The sequence below is a fragment of the Suillus fuscotomentosus genome (genome assembly GCF_016647785.1).
Source record: "Suillus fuscotomentosus strain FC203 chromosome Unknown F5891scaffold_45, whole genome shotgun sequence".
In the NCBI taxonomy this organism is placed as follows: Eukaryota; Fungi; Basidiomycota; class Agaricomycetes; order Boletales; family Suillaceae; genus Suillus; species Suillus fuscotomentosus.
The window spans coordinates 294,953-317,215 of record NW_024539557.1 but is presented as its reverse complement, the minus strand read 5'-3'; the positions used below and the strand labels follow the sequence as shown (position 1 = coordinate 317,215).

The window sequence follows — 22,263 nt, the reverse complement described above, 5'->3', positions numbered from 1 at the left end:
CGCTAAAGCGCTACAAACGCTAAAAGCAGCACCGGTACAATTGCGTAGAGGAGTCGAAGAATGGAATGTGGAGGATGGATTGGTGTTATTCCGAGGACTGGTTTACGTTCCAAACGATAAAGAGATCCGCCGAGAGATATTGGAGTTGTTTCACGACTCTCCACCGGCTGGACACCCTGGACGTGCTAAAACCTTGGAATTGATTTCCAGAAATTATTGGTGGCCTTCAATGACGAAGTATGTCCACGATTACGTAGATGGCTGTGAAAGATGCAGAGCAATGAAGATCCACCCAACGCAACCACATGGTCCGCTTAAACCAAATGAAATACCAGCGGGACCTTGGCAATCAATCACTTGTGATTTGATAGTAGATTTGCCTAAAAGCGAAGGGTTCGATTCTATTTTTGTTGTCGTTGATCGATACACGAAACAAACGCACATCATGCCCACGAAAAAGGAAGTTGACGCTCGAGGAATCGCGAAACTTTTCCTAGATAACGTATGGAAACACCATGGAACTCCGAAACAGGTGATATCGGACAGAGGAACACAATTTGTCTCCAAGTTTATGGGACAAGTGTCGAAACGCCTAGGCATAAAATGGAACATGTCAACGGCTTATCATCCTCAGACAGACAGACAAACAGAGAGAATCAACCAAGAAGTAGAGCAATATCTGAGAATGTTCACGTCTTACCGCCAAAATGATTGGGTAGACTGGCTTCCGATAGCAGAATTCGCTCACAATAACTCTGTCACTGTAACGGGTCATAGTCCATTCAAAGTACTCTATGGATACGATCCAGAGTTTACTTTTTCACCAATTTCCAATTCTAAAGTACCTGCAGCTGATGAACGAGTGGATGTAATGAAAGAGGCGAAGGAAGACGCAGAAAGTATGCTGCGGATGGCGAATGAGCGGATGAAGAGATTCTACGATAAAGGAGTAAAAGACGCACCACAATTCAAGAAAGGAGATCTGGTCTGGCTCAATGCCAAAAATATCCGTCAGAAAAGACCAAATAAGAAACTCTCCGATCGACGACTTGGTCCGTTTGAAGTGCTAGAGAAGACGGGTGACGTAAATTACCGCCTGAACCTTCCGGCAAAATATCAGATTCATCCGGTATTCCATGTAGAATTACTCACTCCGCATTCCCCCTCGACCTTAGTCCAAAGACTTCCACATCATCGTCCGCTGCCAGAGATCTTATCAGAAGGCGATTCCGAATGGATAGTACGAAAAGTCCTAGACTCGAGACTGCACAGATCAAAACTCCAATACCTAGTAGAGTGGGAAGGATATCCGATAGAAGAAGCGACATGGGAACCTGAGGAAAACCTTGAGAATGCACGGTTGAAAGTTCAAGAATTTCACCGGCAAAATCCGAAAGCATTAAATCCCCGCAAAATTAACAAATCGGTGTTCGAAACCCAAGAGTTTTTGGAATGGCGCAAGAAGTTTATCCGTCCTAGTTTCATTCGCGATGACGCTCATCCTAGAGAGGGGGTAATGTCACGAGTTCCAAATACAAACCATTATTCGTTCCTAAATTCTAAGTCCTTTAAGCGCCCAGTCACAGCGCCTGTTCCTAAGAATGTATTTACTGTTGAAGAAGTTCCTATCATTGCGTCTATTGTAGAATTACCAGAGTCACGTGATCTATCGGACAATGCCGAAGATGTTGATGTCATGCCTCGCGATACTCTTGGAATGTTCCAGAGTCTTACTGCGGCTGCGGCACATGTTATGACATCATAGTTATATATAGAATCGTACGATACCTTTAATTATTCTGATTGGTTAATTAGTTCATACTCAGTTTCGATCTCAGTTTCAATATGTGTATATAGGTAGCTTGTCGTAGTCAGTAGTTCTTTAGTTCAAACCTCTTGTATCTCCAAGTGAGCAATCCAAGACGTACCTGCTGCCTTATCCTCTTTGTGATTATCTTGTTGTTTGAGTCCTAGTCTCTGCCCTGCGTTAATTCGTTTAAGGGGTTGTGACACATACTTAGCAGATAACGATGTACACCATCCTTGTTTATCGTGATGTGCACTCTATGACCCTGGTATTGCTAGGAAATATGACAAGTGTTCGATGCTGACGAGCGTCAAAAGGTCCTTCACCCTGTAACTGAGTGGTAGTGTATTGTCTAGATCCATGATTGGATTGATTATGGTGATTTGAAGCAGTTGGGGCTGGGGATACGCGAAGCCATTTTGTGGACGACATGTTGTCGTGCAATATGCATGTTATGATAGGGTGCGGACCATCCAATATAGAAGGAAACGAGTGTCTTCCTTCAATGTTATACATATGATGGTCTGGGAGATTCATAGTAGTAGCGGTGCACCTGCTAGCAGTGTCATCCACCTTAATCGCCTGATCACTCGTCCGAATGGGTTCAGAATATTCCAACCAGATGGCTACAGCAGATGTAACTGTTGGGAAGATTGATGCACCCATGCAGTGCAGAGAAGCCTTGGGAAAGGGGGTGGATTTGTCGCCGCTGAGAAGCGCGATGTGGCAACATGTTTTGTGTGCATCCAATGTGACCTAGACTAATTACCGAATCGTGGACCCAGAACTTCAAGCTTCACCCACCTCTCAGGCTGTACAGATTTCCATGATCTAAGTTCAGCGTCCAGGTAATGGCAACTCTACAGGGCAGAGACGAGAAATTATCCGACACGAGGCAAGTAGTAGGGTGGGTGTATGGGCCTTATACTTGTCCAGACAGTTGTGAAGCCAATACGAATAAAGTGTAATAACTTTGGCAGCTTCCATATTGTTGAAAAGCTATTCATGTGGCTCCTGATGTGTTACGCCAAGGGTAAAATATTAGAACATGCGTCCGCCGACAAGAAGTCATAGATCAGAAATCTACGCGAAGTCCTGTGGGTCAATTTGGGCAGATATGAGTGATAGGAGAAGATAGAAGTGGATCAGGTTGTTCTGGGCATGTATTTCCATATTTCCGACTACGCCTCATGCACATGGCTGATATGAACATCAGTAAACGTGGCTGATATGAACTTGTTGGAACTTGTGTACCAGACGACTCCGCAGCTTTACCCTGAAACCCAGCGGTGGGCAACGTCGATGAGCTCGGTGGATCTGACCGCGACACTAGTCGTTGAGTGCATAAGTCGAGTTGGGTGAAAAGATCTGAGCAACCAATGCATAATACCTCGCATAAAGTATCCTGATGCTCGAAAAAAACATTAATAGTGAGCGAATGTCACAGGAGAGCAACTTATGTAAGAGAAAAAAAACTGGCTCCGCAAGGTTATCCGGGCAACGCCGACCCCTAGTATATATAGGAAAGGTTTTCGTAAGTAAAAGCACCAATTGAATCAGCATAATCCCCAGCAAGAACTCACCGGTTTACTGATCAGTGCTTGATGTGTCACAAAACTAGGCTACTCGGCCTATCAATATGACATCATAGCCTGGGAGACACAGTTGTGATACACGAAGTAGGTTGAGGCTGCGAAGAAGCACAAAAAGGCCCGGTACACGCACCTTTCAAACTTAGATCAAGACACCCACGACCTCTCCAGCAATTTGTGCTCAACACCATCCACCTCGAGCAGAATGGCAGAGGCAGAAAAGCCCGCCATTCGAATCACCACGACTACTCAAACATTTAAAGGTCATAGAGATCTTATCTTTGGAGTTGCAGTCTTCCCCGATAGACGCCGTATAGTGACAGCCTCGTACGACAAGAATCTTCGTCTGTGGGACTCGGAAACCGGTGTTGTATTGAAGATAATAGAAGGGAATCGCTCCGGCATACGAGAACTTGCAGTATCAAAAGATGGGGAATGGATCGCAAGTGGTAATAATGATGGAGAGGTCATAGCCTGGAACAAAGATGGCGAATCCCTCACCCAGCCCATCAAAGTCCACTCCAAAGCGCTAGGGTCGCTTGATTTTTCCCCAGACAGCACATTCCTGGCAAGTGGCTCATGGGACACCACAGTGGAGCTCTGGAACACAAAAACATGGCTGGTGGAAGGAGATCCAATCAATTGTGGGTCTGATGTCCGCTGTGTTCGGTATTCGCCGTCTGGTGAATATCTTGCCATTGCAACCTTGAGTGATATTCAAATATGGAATCCACGCAAGAGAGAGCGCATCGCAGAATTCCAGGGTCACTCTGCGTTGGGAGCATGGAATACTACACTTGCATGGACGCCCGATGGCAAACAGCTTGTCTCAGCTGGTTCTACGGGTGATCCCACCATACGGATCTGGGATTCAGCAACCTGGCAGCAGGTCGGTGAACCCTGCAAGGGCCATGCTAACTTTATCTTCATGATTGCCTTGAACCCTACCGGCACCCTTCTCGCATCCGCATCTAGAGACAATCAGGTTCGCCTTTGGTGCCTTTCGGATCGACGAACCATCGCCATATTCAAGCACCCTGATGAGGTGTATTGTGTCGCCTTCTCCAAGGATGGCAAGTACGTCCTGAGTGGAGGAAGAGATGCGATAATCTCAAAGTGGGCAGTACCTTTGGTGGAGGACATTCTCAAGGACCAGGCATCGGATGTGAGATTCTGTTCATTTTTCGTCTCTTCTTTATCTCATTTTCTACAAGGATGCCGCATCACGGAAAGACACTTTGAAGGAACAAGTAGCAGATAATGTGAGTTCCCATTCTTTGCTCGTCTCCTTGCCTGTTGATCCTCAATCTTGATGCCAAGGCTCAACAGTCTGATTGCGAGGTTTGTTTCTGGCCTTCATTCTTATCACACAATCTAACCATGCGTGGTTCAGATCCTCGCCATCGACACGACAGCCCGCAATGCATGCGCAACTGGGGACTTGCCTACTGCTGACCGGCTACTCACCCAAGAGATCAATGCTGATGTCAAAGATTACAATTCATATGCGAATCGCTCGTTTGTCAAAGCAAGAAATTCAGACTGGGACCACGCACTTGATGATGCACTGAAAGTGAGTCGCACCGTTCCGTCGTGACCTTTGTCACGCAGACTAACTTATATGATGATATAGAGCATCAGTATTCAGCCATCCTTGATGGGCTGTATCTCCAAGGGCATCGCCCTCTGTGAAAAACGACAGTTCGAAGATGCAATGAAAGCGTTTGATATCGCGTTCATGTACGTGGACGCAGACTTGAATAAAACTCGTCTTCTACTCTTGATCAAGGTATGTTCATTGTGTCCCACATACCCGCTATTTACACAACAGCTGTCAGGCCATCGCCCTTTTCAACGCAAATCAACGTGACGAGGCAATTCTGCGGGTTCAAGAGCTAGCCACTACTCGTCCCAATCCAAATTCTCTTGCCTGTGGCATCGTGGAAGTAAGTGCTCCTGACACAGTCAACTTCAGATTCGTGCGTCGATGCTAATTTTGCGAACCTCGCACTTCAGGCTTATCTACACGTCCAACTAGGAATGAATGCATTAGATGATGCACGACACAACGAAGCGGCTGACCACTTCACTGCTGCCGTGAACACTATCAATTTCTCGTCTATGTCGGCCGTCCATTCTAGATATGATATCTTCGTGGTGGTAGGTTCATTGCAATGCAACTCAACATTTTCCACGTCCGACTGTCCTTTTTCTAGTTATTCGGGTGGGACCTCAAGTCCTTGTGGCAAACTGCACACCAGAATTGGTGCAATGCGCTCCTCCGGGCAGGTAGACTCCCAGAAGCCATCGAAGCATATCGATACATGATGGATAGGGCCGATGAGGCTACAAAAGCACGCTGCATTGATTGGTCCACTGGCAAGTCTTCATGCTGTCGACCGGGTATAATCCTCAACATCATGTCACTTAGCTTTCAAACAAGATTGCAGCATGCTCTATCCTGCTACCGGAGCGACTGACCTTGCTGCCGGTGGAGACGATGCCCTCGCTGCGGGTAATTACGACAGGGCTATCGAGCTTTACTCTGCAGCGATCCACCTTGATTTGGCAACCGATACAATCTTCGCAAACCGCAGTAAAGCGAGGTTGGGCAAAATGCTATGGAACGATGCACTTCTTGACGCGGAAAAGGTGTGATGACAGCTACTGTTTCGTACTCGCCGCTCATTTTTGTGATGCGCAGGTCATCGAATTCAACCCCTCATCTTACTTTGGATATCAGTTGAAGCATGAGGTACTTCATGGCGCACACCGATACGACGAAGCCATCGAGGCGTTCAAAATCATGCTCTCCAAGTTGGAAGATGCTCCCGACACGGAAGCGACAAGTACGTCCCAAATAGCACATCCATCAAACATAGTTGACTCCTTGTCCAGACTTGCGTCGACAGTATGCTAGTCCATCTGAAGCAGAAGGTGCCATTGAACATAAGATCAAAGCTCAGCTCGAAGACGCCCCGCATCGTCTAATCAACACCTCCACTGGTCGCTTGTGCAATCGTGAAGTACAGATCAATGCCTTCAGAATGAGCGCAGAGTACAAAGAACTTTTATCATCCACAATGAAACATGCAGACCTTCAAATGGAGCGCATTCGAGACGTGGTGGCGATGTATTTTCGTTATGTCATGTTATCGCATAGGTGGGAAGGGATGGAGCCGTCGCTGCATGACATCCAGAACAAGGTGGTGTACGACTTGGATCCAGTCGGCGGGATCCCAAAGTTGCAGTCATTCTGTAAAACTGCTCGTGACATGGGGTATCGCTGGACATGGATCGATACCTGTTGCATCGACCAGACTAACAATGTCGAAGTCCAACAATCGGTCAATTCCATGTTCATCTGGTATCGCCACTCAGCACTTACCATCATATACCTGTCGGATGTTCCACCTTCATCGCAGCCTGGAGCACTCGCAAGTAGCGTTTGGAATACGCGAGGATGGACAGTTCAAGAATTCTTGGCTCCAAAATTTGTCCTATTTTATCAGAAAGATTGGTCCCTTTATCTCGATGATCGTTCTCCCAACCACAAGGATTCCCTTGCGATCATGCAGGAGATGGGACATGCGACGGGCATAGATGCACAGTCGCTTGTTGCCTTCCGTCCGGGGATGAGAGACGCCCGGGTGAAACTCCAATGGGTGTCGGCTCGTGTCACCACGTGGCAGGAAGACATCGCATACTCATTGTTCGGTATTTTCGGCGTCAACCTACCTGTCATTTATGGAGAGAAGAGGCAAAAGGCGCTTGGGAGGCTCTTGCAGGAGGTGGTAGCTCAGTCGGGCGACATCAGTGCCCTGGACTGGGTGGGGCAATCATCCGAATTCAATAGCTGTCTGCCAGCCGACATCACTTCATACAAAGCTCCACCATACACCCTGCCATCTCTATCCGAAGATGACATTCAAACGTCGATCTCGTCGCTCCGAGATGTCGCAAGTGTGGATTTCATGATGTCAATTTATGCCCTACTTGACGACCTGAAAGCGCCTCGTTTCGCGAACTGCAGGCTGCATCTACCTTGCATCGCATTTCGCGTCACAGCAGTCAAACGGAGTCGCGCTCAGGACCAAGATATATATGAAGTCACGGCCGACGGACTTCATGACCTGCTGATCACCACGAAGGATAAGCTGACTCAGTTCTCATCACCACGACCCACTATGCAGACGTTCTTGCTTGTTCGTCCGTGGAATCGTTATCTTCTCGAGCTTCCTGACTTTGCGGAGCCGTCTGGCTTGGCAGAGCTGCTTGACGTTGATGACGACATGCAGAGCGAAGAAGATTATTGGTCTGCGCCCGGGTCTCCGTTGCAGAATTCCTCTTCCTCTGGCGGGTTTCCTGAAGCACAGGAGTCGGTTGATCCGGAACTGAGCGATCGAGCCTTGCGATTGACTGCTCGCCTTGAACAACCTTTTGGAGCATTTTTGCTAGCGCAGCAGCGTGGTGGAGAATACAAGAGGGTCGCGTCGGATCATGATATTATTGCGCAAGTTCAAGACCTTCCTTCTGTTCCGGAATTTTCGGACATGATCAAGACGCTAGAGATATTGTAGCGGCGTGCATTTTGGGTGTTATCTACAACGCACAGCTGCCGGCATGTTGTCCATCACGTCATGCTGTGTCGTTTCTTTTTCGCGGCTCTATCCGTTTTTTGTGTCATGCTGTCACTTAAGTTGTTGTCCTTTTTATCATACCACTATGGCGACCTCTGCTTCATTTCACGGTGTTGTTGATCTTTGGATCGGAAGCAGGTATCAGATTGGCAAAAAGAATTACTGGCGTTATGACGCTTTCGTCACGACTTCAGAACTGGATATGTTCGAAACAACTTCGTGTTCACATTTGGTGCGAACACCGCGTCTGCGGAAGACGGAATCTATCTATTGGATGCACGGACCACTATTGGTCCTATCATTGACGATGAAGGAGCGTTATCGAGAGTAAGAACGCGAAGAGACACGTTGTGCTTATTTCCAGAGGCGAACGAAGAGCAAGACTAGGTATTTCCTGACTTGCTACTGTAAATACATTTAATGGCCTTCGTAACTCCATTGGCGACGTGTATAGTCCGACAAAAATATTGTTTTCCATGGATGATATGAGGCCTTGAGGGCTCCAGTGAAAATTCCCTTGAATTCATTGTACATACAACCTTCAATTCACACAATAAGTACTCGTACATTTTACAAGTCTTCCAGCCCTGATTTCACTACAGAACGCTCTGTAGCATTCCGTAGCACAATCTAACCCGCCGACGGGCCATGAGCCGATCTTCGAAACGTCATCAAATAACTATATCCGCCTTATTCAAAATACCTTCTTCTATTGCTTTTATTTCTACAGGTTCGATCATCAGCAACACTCTATATACCACAAGGAAGGAACTCACGCATGGCCAAATGGAGACTGTGGAAGCGCGATAGAGCCAGATTACCTGTTCATCGAGATGAAATTGATGTGCCCATAACAAGAACGACGCAAAATACCATTTGCGAACCACAGACCATCATGCCCGCAGTACCTCCACACTCCCGCAGATTGTCCTTCTTCATCTAAACCCCAGACCCTGGTGATTTTTGATGCGGTTTCATCTCCACAGACTTCGCGCATGAAGTCTCGGGGATCGCCGTAACTGTAAGCAATTATGAATCCTGCTCGTCAAAGTAAAATATTATTATACCCCGTAGCAAACACTATGATATCTGCCTGTAGCTCGGTGCCATCAGCAAATCGAAGGCCGTTTTCCGTGAAGGACTCAATTGCGGAACCGTTCTTGATTTTAATATCCCCGTCGATAATAGATTTACTCGCTCCGGTGTCTGGAAGCTGTTGAGAGACATCTTCGTTGTGCATCAGAGGTACACCCACCGATGTAGTAGCCGCCACCGCGCTCCAGGTAAAGGGACATACTGCCTGCTCCATGTATGCCAAGATTGGTCTTAAAGCCAACTTTAGCTAATCCATCTAGAATCGCCCTGCAATTGTGATTAATGCATCTGGAAGTGAGCCTTCGAATCGTCCAACATACTTGTCTGTGGTCTCAGCAACCATAGGAACCATACGTTGATGCAGCCGCCTAACAACTGCCCAAGGAAGCGAGGTATTGTAAGTATCAGCCAGCTCAGTGGGGAAGTCGTCATTATAGACAGCTAGGCAAGGAAAGTCAAGCCAGGCTACCGACAACCACAGGAACAATTACCCCCTAGCATTGCTGCCACTGACTCCGTCGAGATCACGAATGTCGACGATCGTTGATACCTAGTATTCCGTGAGATATGAAAATGACATAACTTGAATCAAAGAACACACATTGTGATGTCGACACCGTGACTACAAAAATCTTGGGCAATGTCATGTGCTGATGAAATATTTAGACCTCGTTCGATACGAAAGATATGGCAAACCAACCAGAATTGCAACAGCCGACTACGATTGCCTTTTTACCAATGTGATTAGCCGCGGATTTGAACTCTGACGAGTGCACGGCAGACCCTTTGAATCTTGCCTGCGTCCATGAGTCACATTTCAATCAATCCGAGTGTTACATACCTTCCCAGGGATGTTGGGAACTTTCGGGCGACCGCCAGATCCAGTGGCAAAAACGAGGTGCTTAACGGTCAGAACCCTAGTACCTTTACCGCCGCGATTGACTTCGACAGACCAGGTTTTCGTGCTATCGTTCCAAGATGTCTTGGCGATCGTCGAGGCCGTCCAAACGTCGAGCTCAAGGAAACTTGCATATGCTTCCAACCAGTCTGCCAGCTGCAATAGCTGGAATCAGTGAATTTTCATTATGTGGGTAATATTGTACTTTTGCAGCTGGGGTGTAGACTGGCCATGTCGGTGGAAAGCTACAAACCGGATTACAAAAGAATCAAAAGGAATTCTGACAAACCACTCACTTCAGGTACGGCGTTTGGTTGTACCCTGTAAATTTGTTAGTCAATCCCTTTCCATAGAAGAAAAGGCACGAACAAATCGTATCATGCAGACAAAGAGCCTTGTAACGGTCTCTCCACTATGAAACCGCCCTCAAGCCATTAGCTATATTTGAATACCAAAATAGTGATAGGACGAACGCTATCCCCAACCCGAGGCTTCTTATCGATGACAAGCGTGGGTACACCAATGTACTTTAAGCGTGCCGCGGTCTCCAGGCCACTGTGCCCCGCACCGACGACAATCACTGTTGGGTCATTGTTTGGGAACTCAGTCTCTTGGCGCCGCTTCTCTTCCCAACTGCCATGATCAGCCTCCCTGTTTCTGAGGGGACCGAGCTTCCGCAGAGTTAAGAAGTGCTCTCGAAGGAATGTGATTGCACACCTTTTGAGGGAAATTGGTCAATGAATTAAGACAGGTCAACAGAGTGTAGGCCTTCCACTTTGAATCTGGAAGGGGAACGAGATAAACGACTGCAGTACCCTTGCCATGCTTGGTGGTAAAACCAAAGCAAAAGCGCAACCAAACAAAATCATGATAAACTTTTTGCAGAACAGGTTCATTCAAGGGCTCCTGTAGGAGACGCAGTTCATCAAGACCCGTAGCAACGAGATGAGCATCCAAGAGTTTCTTGATGTCCTTCCTTCCTTCGAATGTCCTGAAATCCCACGTCAGTGCGATCACGTCCTTCCAGAAGCCATCCTCGAGAAAGAGGTCGACAACAGCTGCGGTATCACTTTGAGTTATTGCAGCTGAGAAAGTGTTGAGCCACTCGGTGGCTACCCCGGACGAGGAGACATTGGAAGGATCAGTGACTCCAAGCCGATCCAGCGTGGGTAAACGTTGGGGAAACGAGTCAGTCGCCATACTGAAGCAGAAAACTGATATATGTGCGGATCGATGGTCTGAGATTTAGAGCGGCACCATGAACCATCCTCGTTTTTAACTTTAATTGAATCTGCGAGTCCAGGCTAATATTAATCCCAAGGCTCCAATTGTTCTACGATTTTCGATTAAATAAACACAAACAGTAGGTAGCCTTACCGGATCCACAGTCTCGTGTATACTGTAAAATGTGTCACATGTACAGTTGATCTCATTGACATAGGACAAATTTGAAACGGTCGGCCATCCGCCAGGCCTGCCTCCAGGGTCGACCCAGCCATTTGGACAGACACAGATCATTTAAAACGCTGAGCAATGTATTATTCTCGATAGTGCACCCCTCTCTGTACACTGAATCACTGATAGACGTTGCTTCTGGGATCCATTTGATTCGTAAACTCAGAACAAGAACAGAGATCCTGTGCCATTCTCGTCATTTCCTGGTAGTAGTGCTACTGTGCCTTTGATGTTAAACGGTCAAAGGCTTTTATCAAGCTCATCGCGAGAGCAACACGTCGTCTAAATGTATCTGGGCCCCTTGCAGCTCTTGCTTGGATTTTCCCTGCTGGCTGTCCTCAGGACAAGTGTGTGCGCTTCCAATGTCGCTATATCGCCGATTAAAGAGCTTATGAGGCCCAGTCTATTGCATATCAACCCATGGCAGCGGTGAGCAGCAGTGTCATAATACACAGCTTCACAGGAGGGTAGGCACAACACAAGTCCGCACAAAATACTCATGAAAACGACTGTCTTTTGTGAGCTCCGGGTGAAATGTGGTGAGCATATGTCGTCCCTGCCGTAATGCAACGATACTTTGTAAATCGTGTGGACTGGAGGAATCGCCTTGGTCATGTAATGTCAGCTTCTGTGACTTTGGCACAAGGTTGATCGGTAAGCGAGCGATGACTTCTATCGGTGGGTTTTCGGTGGATGGATGTAAGGCTAAGACAACCTTTTCAAAGAAAGCCCAATGAATATAACGATGCGGATGAGCGCAGAACACGCACAGGAGCACGAATGAATACACCCATAAAAGGAGTGCTTGGATCCAGCAGACCGTCTATTGAGAGAGGTGCCTCGAAAGACTCGACCTTGGCGAGACAGTGTCAACAGACGAAAAATAGCAAAGTATGATATCCGTACTTGTGAACCCCAACCATTCCGAGCTATGGTGACTGATATTCCACCGAGAAGTTCCTGGCCACCTTTTTTGGTGTTCTCAACTGCCTGTGCAAGGAGAATCGCCCCGGCACAAGTTCCCCACACGGGCTTCTTCTGCAGAAACGTCCGTAAAGGTTCTAAAAGCCCAGAGAGCTTGGCGAGGAATGCAATTGTGGTGGACTCTATCGGATGATATGAGTGAGTTTAGATAAAATGACGTTTGTCTCACCCCCTCCGGGGATTATCAGAGCATCACACACTGAAAGATCTTCTGCAGTCCGAACAAGAACAACCGAGATTTTCTTCTGGCATGAGAGCTTTTGCAGGGCAGTCTGATGTTCTGCAAAAGCTCCTTGAAGAGCTGTATTTTCCAGATGAAACAATATATACTATGCCAGCACACCATACCTTACTTACCTAGTATGCCGATGGTGACGTTGTTGTTGACCTGGACGTGGGTCATGATGAGAAAGAGAGACACCGGAGCGATTGGTTTACACGTCACAGAACTCACGGAAAAAACTGATGCGGATTCCAAGCGGAATGATACGGATCGAGTCAATATTTAGAACATGTGCTCTTCGAGGAGGAGAAAAATTGGCGGTTGGCCGACGGACGGCCCGCGCGTGGGACTTTTTTAGGCATAAGTGATGACGCGATGACTAAGACCCGAGGTCTTTTTCACTCTCACTGCAACCACCATCATGTCTGAGCTTGATGCTGACCTTTATGGCGGTAGATATTCTCAACGCTTGCGAACTGTCTAGTTTTTGACCTAACACCTTTCTAGATCTCTACGGCAACGATGAGCCTGAATTTCCAACTTCAGCAGAAAACGGCGACCAATCTAAACCAGAAGAGTCTCTTCTATCGGAAGCGCACCCTCAAGCGCCTGCTGCTTCCGCTGTGAAGGTTCCCCAACCGACAATATCAAAACAGCCTTCACCGGTCGTGCCGGCCGCCGCCATCAAAGCACCTGTAACAGAGACCTATCCAGTACAGACTTATGAAGAATACGCGTCGACTAATGCTCAATCTGGACCTCCTGCTTATGCTACTCCCACTACACAGCAAATTCCGACTTACCAGCAACCTCAGTCCGACTATGCATCAGACTTGGGCCAACATGAAGGTGTGGGTAGTTATGACCGCCAACATAGCCACGAGAGGAGTGTACGGCCCTCGGAGATGAAGGATGAAGGGTGAGTTGTATAGGACAGTTCTACTAACTTCCTATAAAAATTGGGTCGTGCGTTTTCGCTGGGAAATACTGGATCTTAGTCGTTGACGGTCAATAATGCCGACGTAGTTGCTCGGTCGTCGTCACGCTAGCTACTCAGCTATGTCGACTAGGACGACTAGTCTAGCTCTAGCATATTCGCGTTCTCTACGTCCAGTCTAAGCTAGGCTAGCCACAACGCGAACAGACAGTAGCGTCTTCCCTTCTCTCTTCTGTCATAACACCCCCTGTCTCTACAGAAACTAATAACGAGCTTTGCTTTTCATATCTTACGCTCAATTACCGACGTCCGAACGTATTCCTCGTGTCTTCGACCATGTTGCCTCGCGCGTGCGACACTATCTATAGCAAGATGTTCATTGGCGGTCTTAACTGGGACACAACCGATGGTACTTACATCATTATTACTTGCTCTGTACCGTTCGGTAGTACTAAAATAAGGTCGTTCGCGGCAGAGTCCCTCAGGAATTACTTCTCCCAGTTCGGTAAAGTAGATGCATGCACGATCATGCGCGATGCTGCTGGCCGGTCGAGATGCTTCGCCTTTTTGACCTTTGAGGACCCCGCGAGCGTTAATGCGGTGATGGTGCGGGAGCACTTCCTAGATGGCAAGATTGTACGTACAGTGTTGTATCTAGCATTGGAGTTTATTTACCCGTTATCCAAGATTGATCCAAAGAGAGCAATACCTAGACAAGAACACCAACGCGCTACAAAACTATTCATCGGCGGTCTTGCGGGGAGTGTGACGTCCGAGTCGATGCGAGACTTCTTCTCGCAGTTTGGCAAGGTCATTGATTCGACGGTCATGTTAGATCGTGAGACAGGGAGAAGCAAAGGCTTTGGATTTGTTTCATTCGAAGACACAAATGTCCAGCCCTTCCTCGGTTTTGGGAACCTAGAAATCGATGGGAAATTGGTATGTGACGAACGTGCTACATCTATAAGTAGATTCATTCATTTACGCACTTTATTTAAGATTGATGTGAAATTGGCGCAACCGCGTTATCAGCGTGACAATTTCAATGAAGACGGTGGTCAGCAACAACAGTACACCAACAAGGGCGGGAATTTTAATGCGGCAGCTAACGCTATGCCCGCGGCTCCCTCGGGCAACACTCCATTCGATCCCCAGGCTCTAGCTGCCTTATACACCCGCATGTTCCAAATGGCAGGCGGAGGTGGCATGATGGGAGGTATGGGTATGGGTATGAATCCAGGCATGACTCCGGGCATTAACCCGAGTATGATGGGTGGCATGGGTGGTTATGGAGGCGCAGGCATGGGCATGGGTAGAGGTGGCATGGGAAGCCCCGCAATACCAGGTGGTATGGGTGGAGGGCCAGGAATGGGTGGTGGTGGAATGGGGCGAGGGGGTCAGGGTATGGGGGGCGGTGGTACACCTACAGGGCCTGCCAGCCTAGGTCCGAATGTTCCACGTGGTCCACGAGGAGCACAGGGTGGTCCGAGTGGTCCTGGTGGTCTTGGCGTTGGCCCACAACGTGCGGCACAACGAGGGCAGCACAGTTACCATCCCTACGCACGCTAGTTTTCATGACATCGTTGGATTTGCATTGCAACTAACTTATCAATTCAAAAGCTGGTCCGTGTACGCATGAAGATGGTGGACCTTTCATATGCATTTATAGGCAGTACTTTAGTTCGTCATTTTCGCTTTTTAGTATGTTCAGAAGCCGTATGGAATGAATTATTTGTGCCTGCTGCATATGCATCAGCATTAATGTATGAATTTGAATTCTTTGGGAGGGTATCCTTCCTCGAATCCCTCTTACAAATAGATAACAACAACACGAGGCACATTGCTGATGTAAAAATAATTAGATCTCCAGCTAAACATCTCTCTAACTATCAGTTCTTCGGTTGCAAAACACCAATACTCACAGAGGTCGCGATATAACTCGAACCGTAGGCAGGGCGCCCACTGTGTGCCCTCAAAATGCCTCCCCATGTGGACGTAGTCATAGTCTTCTGTGCCATCCGGAAAAAGGCAGCCAGCTTTTCTAAAGAACAAGTGCGCCAGAATGCTGTCAAGGCAGAAAAGCAGTATTCTAAACTCATTAATACGCTCACACGAGCTGGCCTTAAAGCTGTAGGGAGGCGTGGAGAGAGCCAGGGCCAATTACTCGTAATGGTGACTTGCCCGCAAAATGTGCTTGCGAAACTCATTCATTGTGAACGGTGAGTCTCACAATGATTTCCTTCTCCATTTTCTTATGCATATCAGACATTCGGACTTCTTATATGGTCTTCCAATGTCCAAGTTGCCGTCCACGAGCGACTTTGAATCGGCCCCACTATCCCCCGCCGACCGTATTCGTTTGATCCTCGGATTCATTTCCTCTACTCCCGAAGATGGAGGTTTGGGTATCATTCCAGGGCGAAAAGAGTGGGATCTCGTGGAGTCTGTAATGGCACTTCACGATCATGACTTCAATGATCACTGGATACGCCTATGGACACGGCATCGAATAGCGAGCGTGGAGCTTGAAAAGATTCGAGACCAGGTTTGTCTCAATTAGTCTCGTCCCGCATACATCATTATGACGAAGTTGTCCTAGTTTGGAGATTCCGTTGCGCTTTATTTTTTTTTCCTCACAGCATACACGCAGGCTTTGATATTTCCGGCAGCACTTGGCACTATCTATTATCTCTGGGGGAAACCCTACTCTGCTTCTTACTCCACTCTACTCTTGTTGTGGTCAATCGCGTTCGTCGAATGGTGGAGACTCCAAGAGCGCATCCTATCAATTAGATGGTGCATTCGTGGCTCGTGGCGCGTGGAAAAGCGGAGGGCTGATTATCTCCCGAGCTTCCCCTGGTGGAAGCAGGAGATGCGCATGATGGCTGGCCTACCAGTCATACTACTCTTTGCGACTATCCTTGCAGTTATGTTGACAGGCATATTCGTCCTGGAAGCTTTTGTGACGCAGCTTTACAAGGGTCCCGGCCACACATATGTGGTAAGCTTACTTATGCCTGCTGCTTACTGCCTTTCTGAGCATAGTTGTTTCAAGGCTTTTGCTCCAACGATACTTTTCTCACTCCTTGTTCCTCGGTTACTTGCAATGTACCAGAAACTCGCCACGAACTTCACGGATTGGGAAAATCACAAGCATCAATCGAGTCATAGCTCATCTCTTTCATTGAAGGTCTTTACACTCTCGGCGATGAATGCTTATCTTGGCATTGCGCTGTCCGCATTCGTCTACGTCCCTTTCGGCGAAAGTGTCATGAACTTTGTCCAGTCCTACTTGTTCACAGGTGGTCATCGTGCGTTGGCCTTACTGGAGAAATATAATGTCAGTTTCAACGCCACCTCTAATTTCGGTGCTAGAGGAGCCGGTGGAAAGAAAATCAGTGCGGCCGGACTCAATTTATGGGAGTCGGATAGGAAAAGCGCGCGACGCATGTTGAATTCATCGAGGCTTCAGGACCAGATGTTCGCTTTTTCGGTCACAAACCAAGCCGTGGATACCTTCACAGCTATTGGCTTGCCATACATCCTCCGTGCGGTGGAGTCATTCCGTAATGGGAAAGGTTTTCGGAATGGCAATGGGAAGGGACATGGGAAGAAAAAGCGGGTGGCGTTTGATGATGAACCTGTGGGGCATGATGCACACGGCAGAGAGGAGCGTGAATTCCTCGAGCGTGTTCGGAGCGAAGTGGTGCTGCCAGAGTATGATGTGTTCACGGACTACAGCGAGATGGTGACACAGTTTGGCTACGTCGCTCTTTGGTCAACAATATGGCCACTTGCACCGGCGATGGCACTCTTCAACAACTACATTGAAGCGCGCTCTGATGCGTTTAAAATCGCGGTGCACACCCGACGACCGACGCCTGTTCGAACGGATACGATAGGGCCGTGGCTCGAGTCTCTATCATTTTTAACATGGTTGTCGGCTCTCACGAACTCTGCGCTGGTATACCTCTTCCGTCCCCCTGATCAACAAGAGAATGAGCTGGGGACAATGGTGGCTGCGAATGCGACTGATGAGTCGCAGCATCTGAACCATCACCCACTTCCTAGTCTTGCTGCAACCCGGGAACTTTTGATGTCCGCTCTGTTGATCGCGTTGTTTGCATCCCATGGCTATCTCGTAATGCGTGCCGCCGTCCGACATGTCTTGAAACATGCCATATGGACAGGAAGTAAGGAGATGAAGGAGGCAGAACACGTGGAGCGGGAGATGAAGGAAAAATACCTGAGTAGCCTTGGGCAGTGCACGCCTGATGAAAATGTGATGTTGGAAGCGACGGACGAGAAGGATGAGTGGGCCACCTTCTGGACAATAGACGAGGGAAAGGATGATATAGGGAAGATGCTGAAAGATCTTTGAGTTGTGGGATTGTGGGTCGATGCATTATGTTTGGTATTGGACTTGGGCATCTCGTTGGTATTTTTTATTTTGGCGGGTTTCATCGTCACTAATTACGTTTGATGTTGCATTGACGTTCGTTTCCCTCGCGATTCCAGAGATGATATCATGTAGATATATGGGCAATCAGCAGGCGATTTGGCCTGAATTGGACTAGATGAATCTTTTGTGGATGCTGGCAGACCAGTAAAGACAGCGCATGGATCGTGCCAGTGATGCGTTTCTTGTGCTTGGGCCTCGTTCCATCAACACATTGCAATCGAACGACATCACGCTCACGTCTTCATTATCCAAGACATGTCTTTTGTTGTCGGTCAGTCGGGGCGCGCTGTGTCGTGTTAATGACCTCAGCTCTTGAGGGCGGGACTAGATTCTTAATGATGTCTACCCCGGACTGACGGACTGGGGGCCAACAGGGTGGAACGTCAGTCATACATACACTTGCAACTTCGTAGACCGAGCTACTGGTACCAAGCATCCTCGGGTTCCTAAATAGGGACCCCAAGTTTCACATTCCGAGCTCCCATCCACAAAATCCCGACGTGGACAGCAATAACCTGAACATTGCACGCTGTCAATGGTGGAGCCAAAAGATGAAATTGGAAATCACCTTCTCATCTTACGCACGAGCTTATGGAGCAGCAAAAGTGTCAAGTTGACAAGGGCTGGAGCGCCTGAACAACTGTGGCCCGGCGACCAGACTGGGGAGATTGGCATGTTGAAGAAGCGAGCAGTATTGGAGAGATGATCGAATACCTGATGGCCACATCAGCGAAGCGCCAAGCAGATCCCGCCGTGGCTGATGGTGAGCAGTTGCAGTGCGTCTTTCAGTGGCTTCTTCGCGATGTCCTCAAACAATGAGTCTTGATGCATGCTGGAGTTTCCCTACTAGTAAGGCAAAGTACTGAACGTCAGGTGTGAGTATACGAATGTGGTGCACCCAAGACACGCCTGTGAAGATTCTCGAACCGGGTGCAATCGAGAAAACAAAGCCTCAATCATCTAAGACATAGAGGAAACGGTATATACGGAGCATGCTATGCGGTGACGGGCGTTGGGGTGGAAGGACAAGAATACTAGTCATGGTGGCCGACTCGGAATGGACACGAGGCTGTTAGTGCTAGGATGACAATGCGACGTGTGTGTAAACGCCACATATCTCATTCCAGCTGGCATGGGTCATGCAAGGCAAAACAGAAAGCAGAAGATCAACCGGGTGAAGGAGGGAAGCAAGACTGGGGGTGTTATATACTCACAGCTGAGCAACACGCTGGACTAGCTTGACAGAGGGAAATCGGCTTCTTGGTTATATGTATTTTGATCTGAACATTTTGATGACCGCATCGAACCCTTGATCATAGATATGAATACAAACACAAGTTCTGCTAGGCACGTACATGAGGTAGTGTGATGTGCGGCAGCATGCCGCACTACCCCATTTGAAACATCTTCATTTTTATAACAACAAACAAACAAATCCCTCTCATAGCTGTATTTACGTGCTCAGCGTCTTGCACGGTCATCAACGGCCTCCGAGCTCGAACATGCAATCCGCGTATGCACACATCTCCCATGGTAAAACATCGCCTTTGTCAGAAACTCCTTGCACATAAAAGCGCAACCCTCTCCCGTCCGTCACGTTCTTCGGCAGAATCGTTGAATCCACATACAATCTGTTAGCACGCCCATCTAAGCCTGTTGTTCCAATGAATATCGCGGCCGTGGCTCCCGCGACACTTCCCGAGAGGGGGTGCGGGATAACATAGATATTGAAGTAAAGAAATGAAGGGAATCGTTCTTTGGTACTGTCTAGAATCCATGTAGGATTCGGGTCTTCTGGTGGGGGTATCATTCGTAACGCGAGACGTGGAAAAAAGGATGCGATGTCCCAGGTGAGAAGCCCACTGAAACCGGTTGAAGGGGAGGTGAGGGGCTTGGTGCTTTGGAATTTAGCCCATAGAATCCCGGGGGTTCCCTTAGAGACGCGGGCGGTGGGAGAAGACGGATATACAGCAAGTTGACCCAACGAGACTGAAAAATTAAGTGGCTGAGATGGATCTTCGGCGACAAAACCGATGATCAAGCCAACGGCAATTAACGCATTAGCTGTGCCGGGGGAGAGTGAGAAGCTAAGGACTTGTCTGGTCCAACCGTTCTTAATATAAGATTGGGTAGATGCCCCAACATTAAATTCTGGGAGATCTCCGCCACCCGCCATCAATGGCTTTACAAAAAGTCCAAGGTCAAGGTCGGTCCCCTCACAGGCGGCAGTTTTGTAAACAATGTTAACGTCATATGACACAAGGGAAGTCACATTCAACGACTGCACAGGGAGCCAGATACACCGGAAAAATGCATCATCAGCCGTACTGCCAGCACAAGAAATGGAGATTTTAAGGGTATTCCCTCCATTCCATGCGTCGCTCATGTCCAACCTGGATGACGCTAAAGGGAGTGGTTCTGGACGATCATCGTTCTCCCACATCACAGATGGTCGTGGCCACACTAAATTCCCAAGGGAACTTTGTTTGTCGATATCAGTCCAACCGTCATCTGTCTGAAGAACATTCATGCCTTCGACAAACCACGAACGCCCAACTCCTGGCGAGAACGATGTGCAAAAGACCAGCTGGACAGGGTCAGGAGGGGTGGCATGTACAAAGAATGACGACACTGGCTCGAACGCATCGTGAGGACACTCAGGCTCTCCACGACGTCTGGGAGCATCAGGCACGGGGACCACCTCTTGAGGGTCTGCAGGACCGATCCATAACTTGCGCTCATATTCCCACCATTGATCCCAGTTCCATCCTGGCTTATCTTGTTCACTCTCCCATGTCCACGCTTGCCCGAAAAGGGCGACACTCAGGCCGAGTGATTGGGGATCGATATGTGTCATGGCCCTGTAGGAACCGAATCCTCCTCCACCGTGCGATCCTCGGCCCCAGACATCAACACCTGTAAAGATGCTCTGAAGAGATTTGGTGGAGGAGATGGATGACCCCTTCGCATCATCATTGATGAGTACTGGATCCAAGCTCATGAAATACTGGGCAGTGAGGGCTGGAAAGGATGGCGGCCACTTGTGTAATACGCTTGAGATAAAGGCGGCGAATGTGAACACACACTTACAGTGTAATTCGTGAAGAACGCATCAGACGAGAGGAAAAATGGCAAATTCAGACTGTTCAGTCGATCCTGCCACCTCAGTTGGCCGTTGAATACCACACTGTCGTACCTATGATTTTGATTTGAGTCAGGAACATTTGTGATTGACTTTTGATCCGCCTTGGCCTCACCAAATAGCTTGGGCATGAGGACCAACTTTGGTTACGAGCTCGGATCTCAAAAGTAAAATCCACCCGGCAAGTGCCCGCGCTTGTTCCGGGCCCCCTTGAAGCGGACATTCAAAATTCAGGAGATACCCATCAAACCCGCGCTGACGAGCAAGCTCCGCCAAAACCGAGGCATAGTGTCTTGATATGGGGATCGATTCTGTACGTAAAGTCGGGCCTGCGCCTGCCTGAGGAGGTCCAACTATCAGCTGGAGGCAGTCAGCTTCTCCAGATCCCTCAAATATTCTGAAATGGGATAAGTGAAGTGCGGGCTATCTAACAGTGATTCGTAGAGCCTACATTGTTCCGAGCATCTTAACCCCTTGCCGATGTCCAGCAGTGATCCATCCTGATGGAGGAACAGTAACTCTGTGATGCGAGAAGCTGCCGCAAGTGATGAGGTGTGATAAGATAATCAATTAGGTCAACGTACTACACGAATGTGTCACATAAAGGCCAAAAATTGAATGTATAGCACAGGCCAGAAGGAGATTCTGTATACCCTCCCTATGGAATGGAAGACTGAGTCATTTCATTACGGCTACCGTGACTGATATGACATAAATTGACCGAGTCACCTACTCACTTTATAATCGTGGCACACCTTTGATAGGCGAATTAGTGGGGTATCGTGGAAGATCATGAGTTTTTGTTCTTCACCAAAAGCTTCCCTCTCCGATTCAGTGATTCTGCAAGCTGAGAACGGGCCTGATACTCCAAGACAGCCATCAGCTTTGCGTGAGGGAGACTAGCCCATTGATCAAGCTCGGCCAGAGACTCAAAATAGGGTGCCTCGTCGCCAACAAGTTTGCCATGTCCAGTTCCTCGCAGAGGCATGACGCTCACGAATTCAAGCCGGCAGTGGTAGTTGATGTCG

At 48.2% G+C, this 22,263-nt stretch overlaps 7 protein-coding genes across 7 annotated transcripts; 4 read left to right on the top strand and 3 right to left on the bottom strand.

The window, feature by feature from the left end:
* Nucleotides 1-7,873: 7,873 nt before the first annotated feature.
* Nucleotides 7,874-8,861, top strand: F5891DRAFT_1048242 (uncharacterized protein). The gene is made up of 2 exons (XM_041362367.1): nt 7,874-8,763; nt 8,816-8,861. Exon 1 carries the CDS (start codon nt 8,023-8,025, stop codon nt 8,368-8,370), a length of 348 nt encoding a protein of 115 aa, XP_041223174.1. The 5' UTR covers nt 7,874-8,022; the 3' UTR covers nt 8,371-8,763; nt 8,816-8,861.
* Nucleotides 8,711-11,232, bottom strand: F5891DRAFT_957094 (uncharacterized protein; the record flags this gene model as incomplete). The annotated part of the gene is made up of 15 exons (XM_041375453.1): nt 8,711-8,763; nt 8,816-8,860; nt 8,913-9,058; nt 9,107-9,245; nt 9,295-9,401; nt 9,455-9,575; nt 9,626-9,684; nt 9,736-9,784; nt 9,835-9,931; nt 9,976-10,188; nt 10,238-10,277; nt 10,329-10,353; nt 10,402-10,444; nt 10,506-10,703; nt 10,750-11,232. The coding sequence occupies 15 exons, from the start codon at nt 11,230-11,232 to the stop codon at nt 8,711-8,713; spliced, it is 1,818 nt and encodes a 605-aa protein (XP_041223173.1).
* Nucleotides 11,233-11,944: 712 nt separating this feature from the next.
* On the bottom strand, nt 11,945-12,874 carry F5891DRAFT_1191795 (PdxT/SNO family; the record flags this gene model as incomplete). The annotated part of the gene is made up of 5 exons (XM_041367510.1): nt 11,945-12,202; nt 12,258-12,341; nt 12,394-12,593; nt 12,641-12,772; nt 12,829-12,874. The coding sequence occupies 5 exons, from the start codon at nt 12,872-12,874 to the stop codon at nt 11,945-11,947; spliced, it is 720 nt and encodes a 239-aa protein (XP_041223172.1).
* Nucleotides 12,875-13,115: 241 nt separating this feature from the next.
* Nucleotides 13,116-13,617, top strand: F5891DRAFT_1191794 (uncharacterized protein; the record flags this gene model as incomplete). The annotated part of the gene is made up of 2 exons (XM_041367509.1): nt 13,116-13,146; nt 13,202-13,617. The coding sequence occupies 2 exons, from the start codon at nt 13,116-13,118 to the stop codon at nt 13,615-13,617; spliced, it is 447 nt and encodes a 148-aa protein (XP_041223171.1).
* Nucleotides 13,618-13,785: 168 nt separating this feature from the next.
* Nucleotides 13,786-15,422, top strand: F5891DRAFT_524033 (uncharacterized protein). Its single transcript, XM_041372135.1, has 3 exons — nt 13,786-14,267; nt 14,319-14,570; nt 14,631-15,422. The coding sequence occupies exons 1-3, from the start codon at nt 13,968-13,970 to the stop codon at nt 15,198-15,200; spliced, it is 1,122 nt and encodes a 373-aa protein (XP_041223170.1). The 5' UTR covers nt 13,786-13,967; the 3' UTR covers nt 15,201-15,422.
* A 186-nt stretch (nt 15,423-15,608) lies between these two features.
* F5891DRAFT_1191792 (calcium-activated chloride channel-domain-containing protein) lies at nt 15,609-18,012 on the top strand (the record flags this gene model as incomplete). The annotated part of the gene is made up of 4 exons (XM_041367508.1): nt 15,609-15,850; nt 15,897-16,176; nt 16,231-16,632; nt 16,687-18,012. 4 exons carry the CDS (start codon nt 15,609-15,611, stop codon nt 18,010-18,012), a joined length of 2,250 nt encoding a protein of 749 aa, XP_041223169.1.
* A 1,561-nt stretch (nt 18,013-19,573) lies between these two features.
* On the bottom strand, nt 19,574-22,223 carry F5891DRAFT_1191791 (glycoside hydrolase family 85 protein; the record flags this gene model as incomplete). The annotated part of the gene is made up of 7 exons (XM_041367507.1): nt 19,574-21,133; nt 21,184-21,289; nt 21,351-21,632; nt 21,687-21,770; nt 21,820-21,893; nt 21,973-21,990; nt 22,047-22,223. The coding sequence occupies 7 exons, from the start codon at nt 22,221-22,223 to the stop codon at nt 19,574-19,576; spliced, it is 2,301 nt and encodes a 766-aa protein (XP_041223168.1).
* Nucleotides 22,224-22,263: the final 40 nt, after the last annotated feature.

Excerpts from the sequence above, each read along its gene's own strand:
- F5891DRAFT_524033 (XM_041372135.1), top strand. The coding sequence starts at position 13,968 with ATGTTGCCTCGCGCGTGCGACACTATCTATAGCAAGATGTTCATTGGC. Across the intron at positions 14,268-14,318 it reads ACTTCCTAGATGGCAAGATT|ATTGATCCAAAGAGAGCAAT; the intron begins GTACGTACAGTG and ends CCGTTATCCAAG. Across the intron at positions 14,571-14,630 it reads TAGAAATCGATGGGAAATTG|ATTGATGTGAAATTGGCGCA; the intron begins GTATGTGACGAA and ends ACTTTATTTAAG.
- F5891DRAFT_1048242 (XM_041362367.1), top strand. The coding sequence starts at position 8,023 with ATGTTGTCCATCACGTCATGCTGTGTCGTTTCTTTTTCGCGGCTCTAT.